Raw genomic sequence first — 24,508 nt, forward strand, 5'->3', positions numbered from 1 at the left:
CTGATAGTACCACGAGCCAGTGGTCGAAAAAAAAAGACGTTCCGTATCTCTGCGTCGTATTTCATCCTCGTCCTAATCCTATTCCCTCGCTAATCATATTAGGCTCGTCCTGTGTGTGTGTGGGGAGTAAATGCTTGTAAATTACTAACTCAGACCACAAGGTTTATGTCGGTGTCATATTAGCTACTTTATTTAACTCAATTAGTCATGGCAGCTTCAAAAAGAGTCAGGATAGAACGTAGCTCTTACTATTAAGTTTACTCAAACATCTCATGGATGGCAAGTTGAGTTGTATCTCTGAATTCCATGACGATGATAATTCAACTGCATAGAGCCAAGAAAAGTTCAGAGCAAGGATACAAAACGTGTTTGTTTACGGCCTGGGTATATTTGAGGTTTCAGATCCTTATCTTAAGGTCTTACTTCTGAAACACTCTATAGTGTGAAACTGTTAACAGACACGCACGTTTTTTGAACGTTCCGTTTTTGCAGGTTAACGATCTGTACAAATCAACAATATCCAAGCGATTAAGAGTGCTCCACCACAGGGACACGACAGAACTCAACCCGTTCGTTCAACGCCAAATACTGCAACGAGAAACACTGAGAGTGGAAAAAGAAACCCTTTTCTCCCTCCTGCAGCTTGTCTCTCTTTCCTGAGGGGTTCGGTAGCTGTCACAGGGACGAGATATGAACAGCATCCTCTCTCCCACTCCCTGCCTCACCCTGTCAGGCTCGCTCCCCTCACACACCATCTCTCTTCCAGTCCGTCTCTGGGACAGCTCTCTGCCCCCACACAGACGTGTGCTATCCAGGGGAGAGTGACATGTTTATCCAAGGCGAGTGACACCGACTTGGCATTGAAAAAGCGATCTCTCTTCGACACGCTGTGAGGCGGAGGGGAAAGGGAGACTGACGCAGGCGGAGAGAAGGCAGCACTCCCCCGATCAGCCTCCTTTAGATCTGTGGCCTGGAGCAAGGAAGGAACGCAAATGAGAACGAATGTTTATCCATAAAAGTGCTGCAATAATCATAATAGAAAAGCCCTCATAGAGACACGGCTGGAAGAAATGACCGAACTTTTATCTGGGTTAGGGAGCTGGCTGACACTCCGAAACTCCAAGTCACTTTAGTCTCTTATCATTTTGAACCCTTTCCTTCATGTTTGTCCTTATGGAAAATGTTGGATGGGGTTCTAATCTACTTAAGCCTCCCTCCACTGTCCAGACAATGGAAAAATACTTTGCATCCCTCCCCTGAGAGTCCCGGCAACAAAAACACAATCATACCTGGTAATATTCACTTGGCTGAGCTAAGGGCGAGAGAGAAAGTTAGTGAGTGAACGAGAGAGAGAGAGGGAGGGAGGGAGGGAGGGAGGGAGGGAGGGAGGGAGGGAAAGAGAGAGAGAGAAAGAGAGGGAAAGAGAGGGAAAGAGAGAGAGAGAAAGAGAGGGAGGGAGGGAGAGTTGTTAAATTTACAGAATTTTTGCACCCCACAGAAACAATTCCCGAAAACACATGAGTCATCTGAATCGTCATCTGAAGTCATAAAAAGTGTTGCAACAAAAACAAAAAAAGTTAAGATCAACTTAGCAGACAAATTCAAGCATTTAGCAGTCTAGTTACTAATATTTGCTTTTAAGTAAAACAGCCCAATATCACATTTCACTAGCCCGAGGAGAGGTCAGTGAGGAATCTAGATAACAGTTCAGTCCATTTCCATATGAAATTGGAGCGGGAATTCACACGTAACAATAATCCCATTAGCTCCAGCAGAAGACTAGACTCTCTCCATCTCTCTGTCCGTTTCCCCAGTGTAACACACACATGCCCAACAGCAGCTGGAGAGCGTCCCTGCCCCCCCCCCCCCCCCAGACCACAGACTCCAGCATGAGGTCTGGGGCATCGCCATGGCAGCCAGCCTCCCCGGTCACACCAGCCCCCTCCCCCCCCTCCCCCCAATCCCCGGTAACATGATTACGACCACGTCACAGTTGCCCTGGGCATGGAGGGGCCAGGGCCAGAGGCCTCAGGGACCAGGTCTGTTGGCAGGGATCAGGTAGCTCGGGGATGCCCCGGGGGCAGCCGGTTTCAGGGGGCCCCCGCGGAGAGGGTCTGCAGGGGCACTGGAGCCCCCAGTCTGATTGATGATCGGGAGGTCGGATCAGGGATTTGGGGGCTCCAGTTAACGTTACAGGCGCGGGCCACATTTGCCAGTGGCCCCCGGGAGAGAGAGGTGCAGAGGGCTTGTCTGGAACTATCACGTTACGGGGAAATCCAAAGCAGAGCATGGGGGCGGCAGCTGCTGCCAGCCCCGCTGAGGCCCGGCCGAAGGCAGGCCGTGATTGGCCACGACAGACGTAAACAAGGAGCAGCCCCGTCCAATAAAAGAATTTCACAATTCATATTTTTTGCGATTCCCAATATTGGTGTTTTTCCCGATTTTAAGACCTTTAAGAAAAACTAAAAGGCGTTATTTGACCAGCCTATCTGGTCAAGCAGGGATAGATGTGTCCACGGGCCGACATTTCGCGTTGACACGCTGTCATTTTTCAAAAGTGATTCGAATAATTTGGGTCTGTGTTGAGCATCTGAATTCAATTACATGACCTTTCGAGGCTGAGTAAATTATATCTCAAGACTCAAGATTCATAAATACATCAGCAGTGTAAAGTGATCCTCCCATAACTGCACAGCCCCTGGTAAAGAATGGTACCCAGCAGTATATAACACAGCTGTCAGATTTCTCACTCGCCAGTCATCCCAAGCTCCACAGCCTTCAGTAGCCCTACAGGAAAAGGGCGTTTCCTTTATTGACGGAGCTAATTATGCGCCTGACAGTCCTCAGTGACTCGGAGAAAACCCCAAACATCCTTCAATTAGCCACAGAGTAAGACTAATCTATGAAAACACATTCCCTCCCAGCAAATAATAACGGCAATCAAGTAAAGCTGGAAGGAACACAATTCAGGGCACGTAAGTGAAATAGATTGGCAGCAGCTGCAAAACAATGGAAACTAGCTTTTTTATTTTCGTGCCTTACTGTTACTGAGCTGGCGTCGAACACTGTATATGTTCGGTAAACCGTTGGAAGATGTCCCTGGTTCTACCCTTGTTCTATGCTTGGATAAACATGTCCGGGCATGCCTAGCTCTCCAACACAATCACTCATCTAGGACAGGCAGCAGAGATATAAGTCAAGACAGACCGCCCTGCCACGGCCGATCCCATGTCTCTGAACACCATGATCTACCTTCATCAAGATATGTGTGTGTGTGTGTGTAGGGGGGGGGTTGGTGTGTGTGTACGAGTGTTTGGTGTATGTGTGCGTGTAAGAGGGTTTTGTGGCAGGGGTGCGTGGGCTGGGTTTGTGTACAAGTGCTCGGCGTGTGTGCCCATGTGCGTGCGTGTGTTAGAGATCTTGGTTGTTTCTGGATCGCTGCACTGGAAGAGAGGAGGGCTGCATGGGGAGATGGTGGAGGAGGCAGGGGAGGCAGGGGAGCAGGGGGGCTGGAGGAGAGGAGGACTGGAGGCTGAGGACAGAGAAGACCCGGCCCAGGCAGAAGAAAACCTGTTGACTGCTTTTATCATTCCCGCTCGCTGATCTGAGAGTGATGAGGTCGCTACCTGGAGCCACTCCACACCTCTGTGATGGTAATCAGTCTGCCTCCTGCCCCGGACCAGACAGAAAGAACCAGGCAGATGAAGGACTTGAAGGACAGATAGGGCCTCATGGGTAGATATCAATCTGGGCCTGATAAAGATGTTTGGTAGGGGACATGGAGGTAAACATCAGGTCAGGTGGATAAGAGCGCTCTGGATAAGAGCGTCTGCTAAATGACTAAATGTAAATGTAAATGTAAACAACCTGGAAGGGGAGGACAGACTGCAGCCAAGCAGACCCAGATCTCAGGCTGATAGGGTTAAGTGGACAGGGTCCTCACAATATAACAGTTCTACGACAATATGCATTTGTCTGAGGTTGTCCGACATGAGAAGCGTGAATGTTTGGCCTTATATGGCATCACATGCTGACAGAGCGACTAATGTGATAAATGAATCACCTTCGACATGGCGCGAGTCAGCACATTCTGTACAGTGTGTGGATGTGAATAGGCCTTGAGCTGGCTGAAGCAGCCTTTTGTTCAAGTGGGTGTGTGTGCGTGTGTGCGCAAGTCTCACACTGTAACTCTGTGTGTGTGTGTGTGTGTGTGTGTGTGTCCCACTCGAGCCGTCGCCTAGGGGCTGAGCTCTCAGCAGCTGTGTGTGTCTGGTCAGTTGTACAGTCACTCACTCATACAAGAAGAGCTATCTAAGAATTCCACCTGATAAAACAATCTTCTGCCACGGCCCAAGCTGATTCATGGCCAAGAGCCGTCTTTAGATGTTTGCCTTCGGTAAATTGATTAGACAAAGACGGTCCGTATGAGAGATTAGCGGGCTCTTTTGTTTATTTTCGGCCCTATCACACAACCAGACAGGGGCAAGGAGCTCATGCCCCTGTTTGTCTCCACGGTTACCAGAGAACGGCGTTTGTTTTTGCGCCACGGATGGGAGTGACGCGGGGGAACGGAAGCTCTGCCACTCCGACTCCCATGATGCTTTGCGTCAACAAGGGTTTTGTTTTGTAGTTTGTTAAGAGGAGTGACAAAAGGACACTTTGACCTGGGTCACCGAGACAGGAAGAACACATGGGGAAATATTTCAACGTAACACCAAAACCATAAGGCTGACCTTACAGGTGACATCACTGTTTTGACAGAACTTAAAAGAAATCAGACTAACACCTTTCAGTAAAAAATAACTGCAAAGCAGGTATGTTACCTCAAGTCATACAGATTAAAAAAGGGATGAAATACGATCACCAGGGCCAGTCTGTTAAAACAGTTGACTGGCTTCCTCCTCCCCTCCCTCTCTCCAGCTCTCAGACTGGTTCACCTCGTCGCTACGGGTTCGAAAAAGATATTACCATCCCAAGTGGCAAATCTAATCTTGCGCAAATGCGCCACAAAGTAATGATGTGCTTATCTGAGAGCAGCATAGCCCTCCCTAACCCATACAGCCTGGTACTTACAGTCCTTATCAGGGATCTGCCCGGGCAGAATGGCTGCTTTGTTCTGTTCTGCAGCTCCAGTCTCCCGGTTGGTCTTTAGCTGAGACGCGTACCCTCTACACAGAGGGGTCGCAGAGCGACCCCGACCGCGGCCATGACGACCGGTGAGGTCACAGCGGTTCCAGTTCTGTCCGTCCGTGCCAGTGACAACCACGACCGCTCTGTGCTGAAAACCCAGGTCGGATTCGGCGTAAAACCCAGGTAACAGTCAGTCCTTTGTCAAGGCTGGTGTTGATTGAAGAACCAGGCGAGGATGGAGGAACTGTGCTTGAACCCTGGTTGGTTGCTCTCCACACATCCCTGTGTGTGTCGACGACGGTCGCACGGTCTGATATCGTGGCTCCGCGTCGACACAGCTCAGGCGGGCAGTGTCAGTTCTTCACAAGTGGCCTCTGAAGAGGGGGCAGGGGGGCCCTCGGGGGTCCTCGGGGGGCCCTGTCCCTCCCTGGTGGAGCTCCCTTCGTCTCGAGAAGCTCAAAAGGAGGGGATGTGCGCCCGGGAGGGCCTCGCTTGCTCTTCATCAAGAAGTCATAAAGGAGAAGGATACATGCAGCATGTCTCAAGTGTGTTCATCAGTCGCTCTCCGTTGGCAAGATATGCGAAACGACAGGCCTTTTTCTCCCCCAAAGCCACGGTTCGATACCAGGATAATAAAATAAAAAATGGTGAAGAAAAAAAAATATATATATATATATAATAATTGGTGTTCTGTTCTAAACAAGATAACTTGTTGGTTTTTACACAGTAACAAATATTCACTGTTCACCACTAAGGTGTTGGGTTTCATTTAATTACTCTATTTATCCATGGGGACTGGACAGCAGCCAGGGTGTGGATGGCCTAGCGAGTGCAGCTGTGCATTTCTCTCTGTTATTGAAAGGATAAGAGCCTATACACCCTCTGGTTCATGCCCATGCGGAATGAGTCCATTGGACGCAGGCAGGAAACTATTCATTTCTCTCACTTATTACGTGAAAATGTGGAGGGGACTGAGAGTGTCTGAGGTTCACACACACGGATGTGGTAAGAATGTGCAGCTGCTGTCTGTGTATGCGTGCGTGTGTGTGCGTGCGCAAATGTGTGTGTCGTGTCAACATTTTCTGCGCCGTAAAAGTCCCTTTCCTCGTTCTCCGTCCTCCACCGTAGCCTGCGCAGTAAGCACATATTTTCAACATTGGATAAATGCATGTAGCCCGCCGGGCGGAGGTCAGGTTTGGAGTCTCAGCCCTAACCGAGGCTAGGCGTAGAACAGAGGCTGTGGCAGAGGGCCCGGAGCCGAAACAGCATGCTCCCCCAAGCCCCCAAGCCCCCAGCCCAGAGGCCTGGGTCTGAGCACAGCACAGCCAGAGCAAGCCAGGCCACAGGCCTCTCTTGTGCTGCAGGCCGCTTTCTAAACATCCAAACATACAGTGTGTTCCGCGGGCCAGACACCACTTCCTCCCCCCCCATCAGCAGAGGCAGAGAAGAGGACTTAAAAAATAGAAAAATGCGAAAAAAACTTTCCAGAATCAGCCACTGACCAGCCACCTCTCTGCTGACTTAGGAAACAAGCACGAAACACACATTCCAAACCAAACAGAGGAAGAGGCTCGTTACAGAGAGTGAGATTAATATGTATGCTTTCCAGAAAATACGGGACGATGGATTTAACTCGACCTTGTATTCGTGCCACAATGGAGGGAGAAAAAAAACACACTTCACCAGCCTCTTGGCCAAAACTAGACAAAGGAGCCTAAAGAAATACGATGCTGTCTATCAAGTCAAACCGAGAAAGCCAGAGTTAGAATGTGACAGCTTGCACATGAAGAGGAGAGCAGTTCAAGTCAGGCATTCGTGGACGGACGCTGGTGAGCAACCGTCACTCATGAGTCCGGTGGACTGTTTAATGTTTACGCCTCGCAGAGCCTCCTCCAGTTGTTCCTGAAGGCCTCCTGGTGCCCCTGAAACCCAACTCCTGCGTTGCCCCCCTCCGTGGATGGGGGGGGGACTGAAGGACAGGGGAGGATAGAACAGGGGGGGGGGGGAGGGGTGCTGGGGGGAGCTGGGGTCCAGATGGGTGCATCTGTGCCCTTCTCTCAGGTAGGAAGGCCGTCGGAGTGGTAGACCGCCAGATGTCCTTAGGAAGCTTATCTCCGAAGAGACACTCTCAGCCACAGGGCAGCCTTATCTCTGTCAGAGCATGGGCAACCTCTTTTGGCCAAGGCCACCGAACGGGGGACGGGGACACAGGGGGATTAATGCGTCCTCCAAACCAGCTTTTGTCTGGAGCACACAGGTAAATAAGGTTTAGAATAGGTCATTACTCGGAGGTACACAGACGCATGGCGGCGGAGAACATTCCGGATTGTTCTATTTTGTCTGGTAATCTTGCAGTTATTTATTAGCAGGACAAAGGGTAAGAGTCATCATCAGGGCCGGGCAAGGAAATGGAAATAGCCCCAAAGCAAATATACCTAATCTTGTTGAAAAGACAAGGACAACTGCTTTCACGAAACATTTGGCTCAGCCCAACACATCAATAACACCATTCAGTAGTCTTGATTTATTGTCCAACATATTTACACGCAAGAGGAGCCAATCGCATATCGTCATATAAACATTAACACTGTCAAACTGACCGACAAAAACTCACAAGATATATTACAGCTAAGTGTAACCAAAGCAGTGCCCCACAGTTGTATATCAGCAGGAATGACATCTGTCCTTAGGGATAGGACTGTGTTTTCAACTGCAAGCTGTACCTCCCAGCGAGACTTGGTTGACAGTGACGCATGTAATAATTTGTGCAGTGACACCAAGCAAGGGAGTTCTCTAAGGAGAAAATAATTGCACGATTTTAGACAGCCACGTTTTTCTGGGCCACAATCAACCTTCATAGCCCCTCCACACCGTCGAAGGCCCCGATTTCCCCGGGCGGCCATGATTTTGTATCTGTCTCCAGCCAGGAAATATCCCAGATGTGCTCGAGTCAAAAGTCCTCCCGGGTCTTTGTCCTGAACTTTGACAATCTCTCCCCGAATCGACGAGACGTAATTATTGTGCAGGAGTTTTCAAAGCCTAACAAATACCTGGGGTTTGGAATGTGGTGAGCGGAACAATCTTATCTGACAGCTGCTGTAGACAAAACTACGATTGGCTTTAGTTGGAATATCTCAGTCACTTCCTAATGCACCTTGACAGAAGTATATCTGGTGATGCTCGTGTTCAAACAAGGTCGAGTCTCGGCACTTGGCTGGACTTTTCCGAACAATGAAAGCCAACAGAAAGTGCAATCAGAGAAGCAAGCGCTTCGCATCTGGATCAGTGACAGGTATGGCATTGTGAGGCCTGACCTTATTCTATTTCTTTCCAGCTTGACAATCAATTGAATGTGTTTTTGGCAACTGTTTCAAACCAGTTGTTTAACATCACACTGTGCTCCTATTGGTTAATTGTTGACACATTTTAAAGGAACATTCCATCAAACTGGGCCCCAGCCGTTGATCACAGCCCTCCATTATATAGTTAGTAAGAGGGCTTGAAGCTAATTATACATAATCAAGATGCAGTTCAATCACAAGCAGAAGTAAGCCCGTCCAGTCCCCCTTGTCTGCATTCAATCCTGTGTGTTTGTCATGTGTTATTTCCATTCCAGCCACGGACATTTAATGTCCAGTATGGACACTGCCCATACTGCTTTAACTCCACTTCTCACAACTTCCTCACTTCCTTTCCAAAGCAGAAAGGGAAATAACCGAGCCCAGAACACGTTGACCAGATGACCCCCCACTACTTTGATAATGTCTCCGTCCTGAGAGATGTGTTTGTGTACCCGCTGCCTCAGCACTAAGACACCAAGTTCCTCCAGTGCGCTGCTGGCCTTGGCCCACATCAGCAGTTCACTCCCCAGGGCAGGCCAAGACACGCTGCCTCTCACACTGACATGACAGACGAGGCCGAGAACCTGACACAGCGCATCCACGACCGAGGCTCGTGATTCAAGCGAAACTAACAGAGCCCAGCCTGTCTCAGTGTCACCACCACGACCCCTGACAGTCTATTCTGGTCATAGCAGCGTCTTCTAAAAGCGCATGGGTAATATTTCCATTGCGGCGTGTACATCACTTACAAAGTGGTCCCTATGCAGGTGTTGCTCCTGCATAGGGAGTCAGGTGGCTGAGTGGTTAGGGAATCTGGCTAGTAATCAGAAGGTTGCCGGTTCGATTCCCGGCTGTTCAAAATGACGTTGTGTCCTTGGGCAAGGCACTTCACCCTACTTGCCTCGGGGGGGGAATGTCCCTGTACTTACTGTAAGTCGCTCTGGATAAGAGCGTCTGCTAAATGACTACATGTGAGTACGACGCCTTTTTACATGATACTGAACGTTAATCCCAAAGAGTGACAGGATTAGTTCACGGAACCCGAGACACATTCGATAACGTTTTTTTTTCCTTTCTTCGCTTTTGTTTTTACGCTGCGCAACCTCCAACAACAATCAGATCTCCCGAGGATGTTGACAATCTTCTGCTCCCTCGCTCTGGCCAACAAGCCTTTCTTCTACTTCCTGTCTGCCACAGGGGGGGAAGGAACGGTAGCCATTTGCAAGGCTCCTGATTACAATAGGGCAAAAGAGGGTACGGGATAGGACCAGCAGATCTGCTGTATCTGAGAGGCCTGTGGGGCCCTAGGAAAGAAGCCAGAGGCCCCTTTCCAGGGAGTGATCCTCAACACATGGGCTGTCATCGTTCTGTTGTTGACTATACAGTGTGGGCCTGTTCCAACCCCCAGTTTGCTACAAGTCAACCGAAACGATTTTGTGGGGGGTGCCCTTGTGGCTCACTGAGAAAGAGCGTGTACCATAACAGCTAATGCCTGGGTCTGAATCTGGCTCAGGCCATTTCCTGCACATCCTCCCCCGCCCCTCTCTCTCTCCCCCTCTCTCTCTCTCTCTCTCTCTGCTTTCCTGTCTCTCTCCAACCGTCCTATCAAAGAAAGCCGGCCAAAAAACAAACAAAAACAAACACAACTGAAATCCTTTTCTCTCAGTAGATGTGCCTGGTTGTCTCACCTCGGTGGGGGGGTCCCCCGGTGCCTGGGGCCCCTGGCGTCTCAGGTTGATGATGTGCACCTCCTGCGGGAACCCGGTGGTGCCGCGGCTGGCACAGCCCGACATGGCGGTGAAGCTCTTGGCCGCGGCCTGCACAGGGTGGCTCGCGCCCACGGGCAGCACCTCACACGGGCTGCGAGACAGCGGCCCTGGAGACACAGCGGGAACGAGGTTCAGGGGCGTGTTGGCACAACGACAAACACCACATTTGAAACAGGGAAAATAACATAATGAAGTGTACTGTAAAGGGATAACGCAATCGTGACGTTTTGAGATTGGCGTTCCCTTTGCCATGCCATTTGGTTCGGTCGAATCACCCACATTATGCCTTCAAATGATACGAAATGGCTTTGTACTTGATGCAGCGTTTTTTTTTAAAGCAGTGGTGGTAAACAGCCTATCACAAATGGGCTTTTCTCAGCGTTTCACAGTCCACTCACATAGCAGCATTGTGACTGACAGCCGAGGTGCCAGACCTGTAATCAAAATAGCCCAGAGCTACCCCATTATATTCCCTTCCAGCCACTCGGAGCCCTTCTCTCCTAAAATGGTCGGATTTGACCTTCTTTAATCACTCAGAGGAGGCGAAAGTAGACTTCACACTTTTGAGAACTCGGCAGTGGAAAGACCGTAATTAGCCGCAGACATCAGAGCGGTTGCCTTGGAGACATGGCAGGCTCCTGTATTGGTCTGCGGTGAAGTGAGTGGTGTTGCTCGTAGTAATGTTCTGCCTCGTTCTGACCAGCACCAGCGCTCCCCATCGCAGACAGATGACCTTGAAGCGCAGGCGGAATATCTAGAGTGACGGAGCCCAGGCAGCGCGAGCGCAACTTGGAACCAAAGTCCCTGCGGAGCGTTTCTCCTTAAAAGGTCATCCTGAGGTACCGTGAACCAGTTGTTGTTGTGTGAATGAACTCAATTTTCATTCTGTGTGCTGTCTTCCTGCTCATTACTGAGTAGCAGGTCACATGGTGGGGTTTATGAAGGGAATTCAAGGTAATGCATGATCCAGCTGCAGTCAATCATATACAGGTAGGCAGACCACAACAGGGCTGTAGTCTGAAGAGCAGTCCACAGTCAAGACTCTAGATCTTCTCACTGTTATACCTTCCTGTCTGTCTGTCTGTCTGTCTGTCTGCCTATTTGTCTTCCTGTCTGTCTGCCTGTCTGTCTGTCTTCCTGTCTGTCTGCCTGTCTGTCTGTCTGCCTATTTGTCTTCCTGTCTTCCTGCCTGTCTGCCTGTCTGTCTGCCTGTCTGTCTGTCTGTCCGTCTTTCCATCTGTCTTCCTGCCTGTCTTTCAGCCTGCCCGCACACCTGCCTGCCTGCCTGTCTGTCACCTGTCCATCAGTCCGTCCGTCCAGGGGGAGAGCGGGAGAAGCCTTCGCTCCCATGTGGAGAGAAACTGTAGGCCCAGTGAGCCTGATCAGTCAAGCAGAGCGACCCGGCGTGGAGCGAGGACACACACAGCCGGGCCGGGAGGCCGCTGTCTGAGTTATGTCTGTCCCGTGCAGAAAAGCACATTTGTAACCCTCGCCTACACCGCCGTGTGGTAAAGAGCTTCATTTGAGCGCAGGTTCACGCCACAAACAGCGCAACATCTCACCCGTAAATAATTTGGTTATTTTTTCCTCATTGCATTCTTTCACCCTCCCATCACTGCTTCCCCCCGAACTTAAGTACACGCGATGTACGCACACACACACTTACAAAGGCTCAGGCACACACTTGCACGGACGCACGCTCACACACACACACACACACACACGGAGCCTGAGGTTTGCGCCAGGCGTTGAACAGGCTTTTTCCATTAGAACGTGAGGTCTCCTGGGAGCAGCTGTGGCCAGGCTTCCCTGCGGGTCGGTCCCTGCTCACTCCACCACACAGGCCTCCACCGGCCAAGGCCGGCTCACGTTTCAAACGCTGCACGCCAAACACGCAAGGGTTGCCGATAGCGATCACGTAGAACATTTGGAAATAATTAAATGGTGGTGGGGGGGGAGGGAAACTCAGGACAGGGAGATAACAACTTTTGCCCCCCCCTCAGACTCAAAAAATGCATTACCTCCTCTGTGTTCCTAACGTGTGGTTTCCTAACTCTCAGCAAAGGTAACTGTCGTTTGCTCTGTAATGCTGCACAGTTACCGTGCTGTTCGGAGCGTTTGTTGCGTATTAACCCGGATACGGGGCATCCCTCTCGCTTGTCGTCGGGACAGAAACGCTTTACTGTAGCCGCTCGTCTCCTGTGAGGGATCCTGAGCCATCTGACAGATATTTTAAAACCTTTTCCTTTGTGCTCCTTCTATCAGTCTCCCGGCGCTTGTGAATTCATTCCGCAGTCTGTCGAGACTCTTTGATGTGCTTGATGGGAGCGTACACTTCAAAACATGGCAATGGCCGTCTGCGCTGAGAGGGGGGGTAGGGAGGGGGGGGGGGCAGGGTTTAATGGCAAAACCTTGTTGTGGTGCATCTGTGTTGTACCTCAGGCCTCCTCCATTCCTCCCCTCGTTCTCCCTGAGGACCAGAGCCAGGTCACCAAGCATCCCCCTCTCCCTGTCAGCCATGTCTCAGAGCACTCACAGTCTATTCTTCCCCCTCCTCTCATTGAACTGTAGAATAACAACCTACGACCACACTGACAGACAGAAAAAAAACTAGATCTTTCTGGAAGACCGCCAAAAGATTACAACCTCGCTGGGCATAGATATTGTTTCTTTATTTAACTCTGGGACAGAAAGGCGACGCACAATACAATTGTTTTGGAAAAATGCATCTAAGATTTGGACAATAGCAGACGGAAATAAATGTTGTATAATGTTTAATAATCCTCAGACTAAATGGAGTTGCGGGGGGGGGGGAAGCAGAGTGTTTCCGTTCCATGTTATTATGCATTTAAGTCTTGGGGAAGCAGAGTTGCTTCATGTGAAACAATACGGCCTGTTTCACTCATACACTGCGAATGTGATATTTAAACTTTCCGTATATATGTGTTTTATATGTGTTCTATTGGCTATATGTGTTCTACTGGCCTCTAATAAAAGGTAGCGAAAACATCCCCTCCTGCTGATATCGTAAACGGAATCTGAGTGACTATCATCTGAAGAAACCATTGATGTATTTCTTTTTTGTTGAACCCGACTGTCTAATCCTCGCACATCTGCTATCCCCATTAGACCCTGCAAGCCTCCAGCCTCCAAGACCCCCCAAAAAAGAGACTTGCATCTGTCGGACTTGCCAAGGCTTAGTCTATTCTGTCACCTTGTCTGTCTGTCTGTCTCTTTCTCTGTCTGTACCTCTCCCTCCCTCTCTCCCTCTCTCCCCTCTCTGCGTTCTCTCTTTCAGCGGTGGACACAGGGCCGTCCTGTCCAGCAGCTGCTTGAGACTCTCACCGGCCCGATCCGCACGCCCACAGGAGAGGAATGAGAGAAGCTGTTGTTCGCCCAGCATGAAAAACAACCTCTGAGTCCAGGCTCCAACAGACTTCAGACACCTCCTCCACGCACCCAACAGATGCGAGCCTATCTGATGCCGCACGAGCCCATCTGCAGAGGCGGGACGTCTACCTTGTCCACAATCTCGGGCTCGGGGGTTTGGAGGGGGAAGATCGTCCGAATCAAAAGACGCGTGGCTGCAAAAAATATATATATATATCGAGATACGTGACGTCACGCCAGGACGCGGGGAAACACGGTCACCGTGGAGACCAAACCGCAGCCGTTGGAAAGAAGTTGGGGGAAAAAAGAAAAACAAAACAAATTTCATTCAGGATATTAGTCCTGTCCATGAGGGCCACGCATGTCGACAGGAGGAGTATAGGTAGGAGTTCTCAGACTCCATAGTCTTCAACCATTGGTGCTCTGGGGGCCTAAGGGCTTTGGGAAGCTCTACTTCTGCAAATCTCCCCAGTAGGAGAGCCTGGTTCCCATAGGACTGGCTCTTCCTGTCTCTGTCTGGCTCCTGTCAGAGATGAGCCGTGCTCGGCCAGGACAGGGCGGGGCGGGGCTGAGGAAGAGAGGGCCCGCAGACAGCTCGCACACCTGTGTCAGTGCAGACAGCGTGGTTCCATCTGGCTTAGACTCAGGGACAACATCACCACCATCCTCCTCGCTAATAAACCTTTCCACTCAATCTCGCCAGCAGAAAGTGATTTGTTATTTGTTAAGGACCACAGCATAAATGCTGTCTACAGAAGCTAAACTGGCCAGGTTTTAATAGTGTGAAGAAACACCAGATCAGAAATTGTCTACTAAAATGACTAAATGTCGCTAAACACTGAGAATGTGATTTTTCTCAACCACGCTAACATGGTTCAAAGATGCGAAACCACACAACTTGAAAAGAACAACCGTGCTGCATTTCAGCAAAAGATGACATTAGCTGTCACAATAACTTCTCAAGTCGTTTGCGGTTTCAGTTTCAATTTTGTCCCAAGATTAGAGGGGGTGAACAAGGCGCCTACATGCGCAGGGTCAAATTAAAAGATGCCAGAGAAAATGAGAAAGAGCTGATAGCCGGCCGTGTCTTTGACAAGGCCCTGCGCTTCACAGATACAAGGAGAACCCCGTCCATCACAGAGAACAAAAGGAAAGGAGGAGGACCGAAAATGCAGACTTTTAGGTTTTTAGCTAAACTAGGAGAGACAGAGGAACGTTTTCTCGGGGGTGACTGAAAGTAAGCTGCGTAAAAAGATGGTGTGTGCATGTGTATCTTTGCACCATGTGGGTTTTCTGACAGGAAAGTGAGAGCTTGTCGCGGAGCCAGAAGCGAGATGAATACGCGGTGACTCAGATGAGCACATCCAACCAACCCACCTGACCGTGGGAGGGGGTTGGGGGGGGGGGGGTGTGCACAGCTAGAGAGCGCAGTGTCCCAGCTGTGGGCCTCTGTCAGCTTCCTTCTGTGGCTAGCACCAACACCTTTCTCGCTGGTCGTGTTTGCTTGTCTGGCTCTGTCTCCTTGGTGGATTACCATTGAATATACACAGATTCAATCTTACGGTCACAGTACATCAGTCTTCAATCAGATGACGTTTGTGTTGCCGTAGTTAAGGATATTGATTGCTTTGGCTTATAAAACACAATTTTTTTTGGCGGGGTCTGGTGAATATCGGCTTGCGCACGAGCATTGGTGGAAATACAGGAAGGGAGCGTGTAGTAACTCAAGACGATATTTAAGGAGACGGAGACTGTATAAATACTCTCTCAGCCAACCCACTTTAGCCATTTTTAAACACACATCAAGTTCCAAGAAATGCACTTTGTTGCTCTACACCCCTGTGGCAATGAGCCAATAAATGGGTACAGGAAGTGATGTAATTCCATGTGCCAGTAAGGAACAAATCTGATATTCCCACAAAGCCATTTCCGAAGAGAAACAAACAGACCCTTCCCCCAGTACGAGCACACACACCCTCACATGTCTGTTTCCCAGCATCTCTCACCAAGTAAGAAATCTGGACTGTATATTCCTACAGAGGGATACCAAGGTCACAGTATTAGAAAGCTAAACTCCTAAACTCTGGTTTCGCTAAATAGATGACGCCTTGTGTTCCTGTATCGAAATACATTTGTTACACATTCCAAAATAAAGAAAGTGCTTTTGAACATGCATGTCCAATTACACAAAGACATCATAGGGGAGGATTGTATTTTCCGAGGGATTTTTCTGGGCCACTGAGTCAATATGTTCAGATCTGACCTAAGGTATCCAAGCTCCCATCTGGAGCAGGGGATTAAACCAATCCTCCACTCACACTGTTTTTCAGCTCCATGCCCAGGTTCCCATGGACCATGGACCATGCAGGCTTGTTCAGGGAGTGCATTATTCAGCCTTCTTGTGTTATTCTAAGGGGCTTTGGACTACACAAGCGCATGCAGTGTTGACCCTACAGTAATTCACTCACCACTGTGCCAGGGCCCACAAATACAGGAAGTGAATAGATCTTTTATAAGGGACACCGCAAGTTCAATTCAGCGCTGCCTGCCTGTGAAATATGGATTCATCATGAAGCAATCTGGGCCTGTAAAATTGGACGCATGAGTGGAGGAAGTTGGAGAAGGATGGGGGGTGGGGGGGGTGGCTGTACTCCGTCAGGGAAGTCATAAACCTTCCCATCAAAGCATGACATTTGAGGCCAAATGTCCCACAAACCTGTCCACAGTCCTGCGTCACCCAAACCATCCCAGTTGACAATTCTATCTCCAACTGTCATACTACCTAATGTGAACTGGGGAATACAAGGTTTTTATTAGTTTGTGTCCAAGTGTGCTACCGGATGAGTGTAATGACCAAAAATCCTACTTAAACCTTAGTACTGTGACAATCAAACCATTGACAAATTAAGAATTCCTTTTTCATCTTAGTCATGTAGCGACGTCCTACTTTGTCCAGACAGACTCTCGTTTAATTTGCCGCCACAGCTTAAGAAAAGTACTCGGGTAAGATAAAACTGCTCTGCATACTGAGACACTTCAGGAGCGAGGCCCCTGTGAGGTAAAAGGTGGAGCCAGACTGCCTCTGAGACTGACGAGCACGGAGCTACTTAACATGAGTCCCGGTCTGTTGCCACCTGCCTGTAAAACATATGCACACAAGATCTTTCATGAATGCCAATTACATATATCAAGCGGAGGGAGAGAGAACACGAGGCCCCGTGGGTAGGTATGTCTCTCTCTATCCCTTCACGCAGACATAAATCTGAGGGGCTTTGAAGTGATGGAAGACACGGTTTGTTCCCTCGGGAACACAGGAGTCACTGTGCGAAGGGAGACATCTGTGTGTGTGTGTGTTTGTGTGTGTGTACTTCACTCGAGCTTTTACTGTGTATAGGTCACCACTGGTTGGCTGTTAACATCAGCTCTCGGGACAGACAATGCTGGTGAGCAAAAAAAGCAAGCTCAAAAATAGCTGGAAAAACAGCGACTGCTTTCTCACTCAGAGAGCATTTCATCCATCAGCTGCAGTTCAGGATCGTATGGAAAGCGAATCAGAATTGGGTTGTCACGGTCGTGCGGGAGGTTCTAAAGGCACGTGCACAAGTGCACAAACACAAGCACGAGGTAGGAGATAGAAGACAGCAAAAGAACTGCGACTTTAAGGACATTTCAGACGCCAATCACAGGCACCATGGCTGGACTGGCTCTTTCTTCACTTCGGCGGGGGTCTCTTTGGAGAAACCGCCCACCCTGTCATCACATAGTCTACGACGGGGAGGACAAAAAACGGAGGACTTTTGAGTGCCACTTGTTCTGACATGTTCAAAGACTCATTTGTCTTCCTGAAAGATCCTTCTGTTCGTGGCTTGTCTTGGACCTTCATTCTGTTGTTCTTCCCAATAATGATGTGAAAATCCTGAGAAGCTGATCTAGTTGAATAAATGTCAAGCCCTTCCCCGACTCACTTGAAGTCTTCAAGAACACTTCATGAGATTATTCGGACTAAAAATGAATCTTAGCAAGCCCTCTGAAGGTTGCATCAGCAGCAGGTTGTTGAACCCATAGACACTATGATTTAAAAGCATTTTTCTTGACACACTGACGACCTGTTGCTTCTTGGTGCTTTCGGGAACCCATATATAAGCAGAAATGTATACTATATGCCCTCTCTGTTTCTCTCACACGCATACACAAATCCTGGAAATGGTGGCATGTGTTATCGACTGTAGGCCAGATTGTTTGTACTTCACCGTAAACTCTTGGATGTATTTGGAGACTAAACTAAACACAGTCTAGAATCTTTAAAGAGCCCTAGTGATAACTCAAATGAGGATCATCAAATACATTTCCTATCAGAAGCAGACAGTATTCCACCAATTTGGAAACTGAATCGCAAAGTATTGCAAAAGGAAGCAGATAGAACAGGCACGTTAATAAATAAGATAAGGGTCTACACAAAGTCCTGAAGATTTCTTCGCGATTTCTTATGGAAATATTTTCCCGAAAATATCAATCACTCGAACGTTATGGCTGACGTTGTGTCAAGAACAGCAGGTTGCCGTGGAGTCAGTGAGAAGACTGAGGACAATGGAGGGTCTTTGTGAAGAACCCTGAGGGGAGAGAGAGGGTGAGGCGGACACAGCACTTTCACAAAGAGTCAATGAGAGAACATTCCATCTTGCGGGGAAGGCCGGCGAAAAAAAGAATGACATGTCAAATGTCACATGTCACACTGCCTCATGTATCGACATCCACAATGGACCCTGGAGGGGGAAGTCCTTTACCAGACAGTTAATAAAAGGAGAACGCAGGGGTTGTGATGGTGAATGTAACCCTGAATCTGTTTAAGAAGACCTTCAGATCAGTCACAAAGAGACAGCAATGGGAGCCCACTTTTAACAAGGCCAGTGTGGAAACTCAAAAAACACAAGGCAGACAAACTCAAACCACTCTGAACGACTATCAAGCATGGACGTCACCAGGAAATTATTTTTGACAAACAAAACAATTCACTTCCTGAGGTGGGACTTTTAACGTGACAGTGACGCGTTAAGGAGCTATGGTACTTTCTCTGGTTTCAGTTCGTACCACAAGAGTGTCATTGCTCGCCTGCCCCTGAGATGAATACTCAAAATGTCACGTTCTGGATGGAAAATCGTTGCGGTGAACGGTTCTCCTCATCCCCAGAACAACACACAGGCAAGCCACAGTCACCTTCCTACCGAAGGTACGAAAATTGCACTGAAAACTAGTTTTCCATGCTGCGCACAAAATGTGTGATCCAAAACAAAAATTATATCTGTTATTTAGTGCGCAGAGGAGGGCCTCTCGCCATCTATTGGAAGAACACATAGCTCTTTCTCTGAGATATTTTCCACTGGTGGGACCTTTCAGCAGGACCTGTCAGAGAGGGAGAAGATTAAACTGGAGAGCAAAAGCCCTTCAGAGACATCAGCAGTCATTTGTACTTTGTCAGACAGAAGTTTATTGTCGGGGGTCAAAGGTCACTGACTTGAGAAACGACACATCATTGTCATCAGTCAAACTAAACTAAATTAGCCACTCAGACCCCAAGATGTGCCCCAAAAACAACGTAATGCGTTTCTGTACACGAGCGGCCGGCAGCACCAGGGCGGCAGGAGTTAACTGGGGTGATGTTTTTATTTCTCTTTCTTCAATGAAGTCACGCTCCACATAACTCCCGTACTCTCTTACACTCTCCAGACTCCGTGGCCCTGCTTTTTTCAATAGGCCTGCGAAACACAATGGAAAATGCGGGATCACCCCAGCTGTCTCCCATTAGAGTTCTGGCTCAAATTATTTACACATCCCTCTCTGGAAATACATGTGGAGAGAGAGGTAGAAAGTGACCGGGAAAAGAGGTGGAGAGAGGGAGAGGCAAAGGGGCAAATACATACAGTTTGTGTGTATATATAGAGAGAGGAAGAGAGTGCGAGGTAGAGAGGAGTCGGAGGAGAGGAAAAGAGGTGAGAGAAGCTACAAAGAAAGTGAGAGAGAGGGAGAGAGAGAGAGAGAGAGAGAAAGAAAGAGAGAAAGAGAGAGAGAAGCACTGCTTGCCTCCAAGAGCAGGAGGAGGTGTTGAGGTCGCACTGACTCATAGAACCAAGCTTGCTGTGAGCTTTTGTATATATATATATGTGTGTGTGTGGGTGTTTGTGTGTGTATGTGTGTGTGTAAAAGAGAGAAAGAGAAAAAAAGAGAAAGGGCAGAGAGAGCGAGAGAGAGAGAGAACGAGAGAGAGAGAGAGAGAGAGAGAGAGAGAGAGAGAGAGAGAGAGAGAGAGAGAGATAACGAGAGAGATAACGAGAGAGATAACGAGAGAGTCAAAGAGAGAAACTGTTGTTAATCAAACACTCCAGATAAATAAAAGAAGAACCCTCCGTCAATTCCAAACTGACACAGGCAGGGGAGAAAGCCTGTGGTGATGAAGCAGTTGAGATAAAGGCCTCATGGCGGGGGAGTGTACAGACCTGTAATTAGAGACACTCCCGTTGCTATGTAAACATCCCAAACGTTCTCCACAGCACCACGCAGTCTGCGCGTAGCCGTCTCCGCGCATGAATCACGCGCCAACATCTGCTTTAACGTGCTGGGAGGGACCTCTCGGGTTTGGCACGCTGTGCGTGTGCGGAGTGTGTCGGTTTGGACCGGACGACCCGCGACTGTGTCTGCCTCGCTCCTCCTGCAGCTTACCTCCCCTTCTCCGATTACAGCTGTTGCACAATCCATTCTGGCAGTCCCCCTCACGGCATAGGCTTTGAAAAGCAAAGTATTGTGGATATAGATGGTGATTTACAGAAGAACCTTTTGTTCAACTACGGGGAATAGGGTCTGCAACTGCTCCACTGACACAGTGAGCAGTCTGATAGCCACGTTTGGCTCTGGAACGACACGGTTAAAAGGCCATTAAAGCGATGGTACACAATGAACTATCCTCTTTTATTTATCTAAGAACGATAGGTTACGCTGAAAGTGAAGTTTATGCGGACTGATAATAAAACTCCCTTTCATAGCACTCAAGGGTAGCGCTGTTTAATACTTGTTTACTACTGGGAGACGCGCGCACAGATAATCGGTCTGTGGTCGCTGTTTCAGTTTAATACAAGTTAAACTTTCGGAACATGTATTTGTGTGTGTCACTATCCCAGGTTCCCAGTTCCAATCACATCGCTCTGTGTTCCATTTGAGATAAAGGGATTCAAGAGATAAGAAAAAAACTTAACCTATCAATACAAGAATCCCCCTTAGGCCACTAGCAACTTGTGTCACTCACCTAAATTAGCCGTAAGCTAATACAAATGACGAAATAGCATCAGGAGACTGCGTGGCAGAGCACTCAACACATGAGCGTGTGTTATTCAGCGAACCCCCAGCCGCGCATTGTGCCTTCTGCATAACCAGCATCCTGTTGGAGTTGTTTTTGGCAACTGCCTCAAATTAATGTCATATCTGGCATTGCTCCCGACTGACTCTATTTCACAGTGAAACTTGAAGTCTGCACAACAGGTCCATAATATGTCTTTCGGAGAATAAAGGTTTTGGCAAGGTGAGGAAAGCACACACGTATAGGGTATGGAGAATAACAAACCGTCCCAGTTAAAAGAAAAGGAGGGGAAAGAGAGAGAGAAGGGGGGGGGGGGAGAGAGAGAAGGGGGGGTCAGAGAGAGAAGAGGGGGGGAGAGAGAGAGAGAGAAGGGGGGGAGAGAGAGAGAAGGGGGGCGAAAGACAGAAAGAAACTGAGAGAGAGAGAGAGAGAGAGAGAGAGAGAGAGAGAGAGAGAGAGAGAGAGAGAGAGAGAGAGAGAGAGAGACATATGGGAAGAAGGCCATCAAGGTACTTTGGTATAACTTTTAAGAGTTATGGCCTGTATCCCGGATTGCATTACGATGAGAGAAGACTTATCAATTTAAACATTACGTAAGCACTGTTCTGACAAGTTTAGTGGGCAGATGTGACTGTTTACACAGATGTTGCCGTAAGGTAGAAGAAAGAAAGAAAGTGAGAGAAGAGGAGGTAAAAATTGTATGTACCTTTTTTTTCTTCTGCTATTTGCTTCAATGCTGCAGTTCTCTACAAAGCTAGCAATCCTTTTGGATTCAAAAAGAAAAACATTTGGACATTTCTTGTAATAAAACAATGTGCCTTAACCTCCGAACCGTGGTGCTGTGTTTTCCTTAGAAATCACAGGCTGTTGCTAGGATTCAAGGACTCAACACAGAGTGGACAACAGTAGACAGACAGACATTATATGGAGGTATGATTTGCATGGCCTGTAGATATTTCACAGCGTGTGCTCATCATATCTGAGAGGAAGCCAATGCAGAGAAGACACAATGTGCTTTGGGGGGGCAGGATGGCTGAGCGGTTAGGGAATCGGGCTACCAATCAGAAGGTTGTTGGTTCGATTCTTGGCCGTGCTAAATGACGTTGTGTCCTTGGGCAAGGCACTTCACCCAACTTCTCGGGGCCTCGGCCTCGGGGGAATGTCCCTGTACTTACTGTAAGTCGCTCTGGATAAGAGCGTCTGCTAAATGACTAAATGCTTTGAAACCTCACATAGAATATAAAGATCAAAGCTGTCAAATGTGGCATGCAGATTTGACTTGTCTTGGAGATTGTGGAGAAATAATCAGAGCAGTGCCTCATAGGAATCTACCAATTATACAAAACAGGAGTAATATAGATGGACAGCAACATGCCATAGATGTTCTCCTATTTTACAGTAGAACCATAAAATAGAGAAGAAGATAAAGGTCAAAAGTCAGGTTGCGGATCGGAATTCGTTAGAAAACACCCCAAACCACAGGTATTTTACAGTCATCATCATCTGATTTGTTTAGCTGTTTGTTTTTCTCCTCAGCAGTCGGTCTTGTCAAATGGCTGTAAATTTACGGGCTTTTGGCAGAGCCAAAGTATCATTCCAATCAATCAGGCAGATACATGTGGAAGCACCATGGAGTTCTGGACCTGCCGAGTGCTTGGCCTGTGAGATTGAACCTGTCAGCACTTTCTTAGCCCAAATCCCCCTGCCTCAATGCCCTGACGAGCGTTTGTCTTGAGAACCATGCTGGGAGGAACAGGGGGAAATTCCCACAAAGTCAGGCAACAGGCAACACTAGACTCGCCCTAACGAGGCCTGAAGTGCAAAGAAACGGTGTTCTTCTCTGCACATTTACGACTCACCCACGCGAAACTCCCCTGCAAGCACCTTGCAAAAGGCAAAACAACTGCACCATTAATTCACTATATGAAATTACTAGAAAAATATTCACACAAACCCACACACAGGCAAAGTTCTGTTATAGAACTTCCATTTCATCGTTGACCCCTTGGCTTTGTGTGCGAAATAACAAAAAAAAAGATTTTACCTGCACATGCCAAGCAACAGATTGCGAGGAGTAGCAAGGTTTTGAAGGCTCTGCCTGCCATTGTGGTACTGGCCTGCAGCTTCTCCTGCGAGGGAATGTTGGGCGGGCGAGCTGGTCTTTCCCCGGGAGTTCACAAGGACAATCTTCTACCACACGGTCGTCGAGGGAGAAGATTCAGAGCTCCTGCTGCAACAGGAAAGAAAAGGGAGGGAGCGAGTCAAAGAGAGACCTTTCGAGCGCATTTCAGCGCAGCCAAACAGCAGGGAATTAGGATCTAGCTAATATTCCTGGTGGGACTAATGAAAAGAGACAGGGGAGACAGTGGTCCGGAGAACCAGGGATTAATCTGGCAGGGCTAATTGGGAGTCATGTGAGTTTTAGACGGGGTGCACAGAAACACATCCCCTGCCCCACAGCTAGTTAGAAAGGTCTCCCTGAGTTGGCAGGGGGTGTCCGGGTGTCTGTGAAACACTTTAGAACATGCTATGGGTTGTTGAACACACTTTAATTGAGACTGTTAATAACTGCAGCATCTTGCGGCGGAGTGTTGTGAGGGCGGCTTAATATACTGTTGCAGCATGCTAATCAGCAAGACCACAACTGAACTCTTTAACTTGACTGACCTAACTAAACCCACACGCTGGCCAATATACAAGGTGCGGCAGTGCCTTTGACTCCTCTGGCCTCTTCAGCTTTGGAATAATGAGCACAGATGACATTCAAGAAATTAAAGAATTCACGCCATTTCGAATGATGTAAAGATATGTGGTTTTATTGCAATAGCCAACATTGCTTTGAACCACTGCTTTAAGCAGCAGGCTATCATTGCAGCGTAAGCCCGGTACAATGGTGAGCGCTTTCTCGTTTTGTCACTGAATGTTGAGGATTATCTTAAAACAGCGTCTATTCAGAGCAGGGAATTCTCTGTACAATAGAGCAGTAATGGAGCACAAGGACAGTATTTTTCAGATAACAGGCCAGCACAGAGGATCTTGACAACCAGTAGTCTCCCCTCTCTCTCTGACCAACACTGACCAAAGACAGCACTACTTCTTAGGTTTGAAGGATCAAGAGGTAGCGGAATGTGCGAATAAATTGTACAAATGAAGTTGTCAGCTTCAAAACACAGCCATAGATAAGGGTCTGTGAGACACCCACGATCCATCTTCATTAAGTCTGTAGTGCAAGACGACATCAAGTCAAGCCGTGGAGGCCATATCGTTATCATCTAGAGTAGAGTTGAGTGCGCCCAGTCAGTAACCAGTAATGAATAAATAAAGCCATGGTAGCTTTGAGAGGGTCACAATGCCGGAGGTGGAATGTAGGTTTTCAGATGGAACCATAACTCTCCACCTGTCCAGTCAGGATGGGGGCGTGGAGGAACCGTGGGATGAACTGAGGGGCTAAGGTGCTCAGCTCTCCACCGCAAACAGCTGCTGGGACAAAAGGTCCTTTCACTGGCTGGTAGATGCGGGGGCCGGGGAAATCG

At 48.4% G+C, this 24,508-nt stretch overlaps 1 protein-coding gene across 1 annotated transcript in view; it reads right to left on the reverse strand.

The window, feature by feature from the left end:
* The window catches only part of tgfbr3 (transforming growth factor, beta receptor III), a 70,699-nt gene that overhangs the window by 43,141 nt on the left and 3,050 nt on the right, over positions 1–24,508 (reverse strand). The window contains exons 2-3 of the mRNA XM_062452259.1: positions 23,020–23,202; positions 10,160–10,347 (exon numbers count right to left, since the gene is read on the reverse strand). Of these exons, the coding sequence (XP_062308243.1) occupies positions 10,160–10,347; positions 23,020–23,080 (249 nt within the window). The 5' untranslated portion in view covers positions 23,081–23,202. The remainder of the gene's footprint in view (positions 1–10,159; positions 10,348–23,019; positions 23,203–24,508) is intronic.

The sequence above is a fragment of the Osmerus eperlanus genome, chromosome 26 (genome assembly GCF_963692335.1).
Source record: "Osmerus eperlanus chromosome 26, fOsmEpe2.1, whole genome shotgun sequence".
Classification (NCBI taxonomy): Eukaryota; Metazoa; Chordata; class Actinopteri; order Osmeriformes; family Osmeridae; genus Osmerus; species Osmerus eperlanus.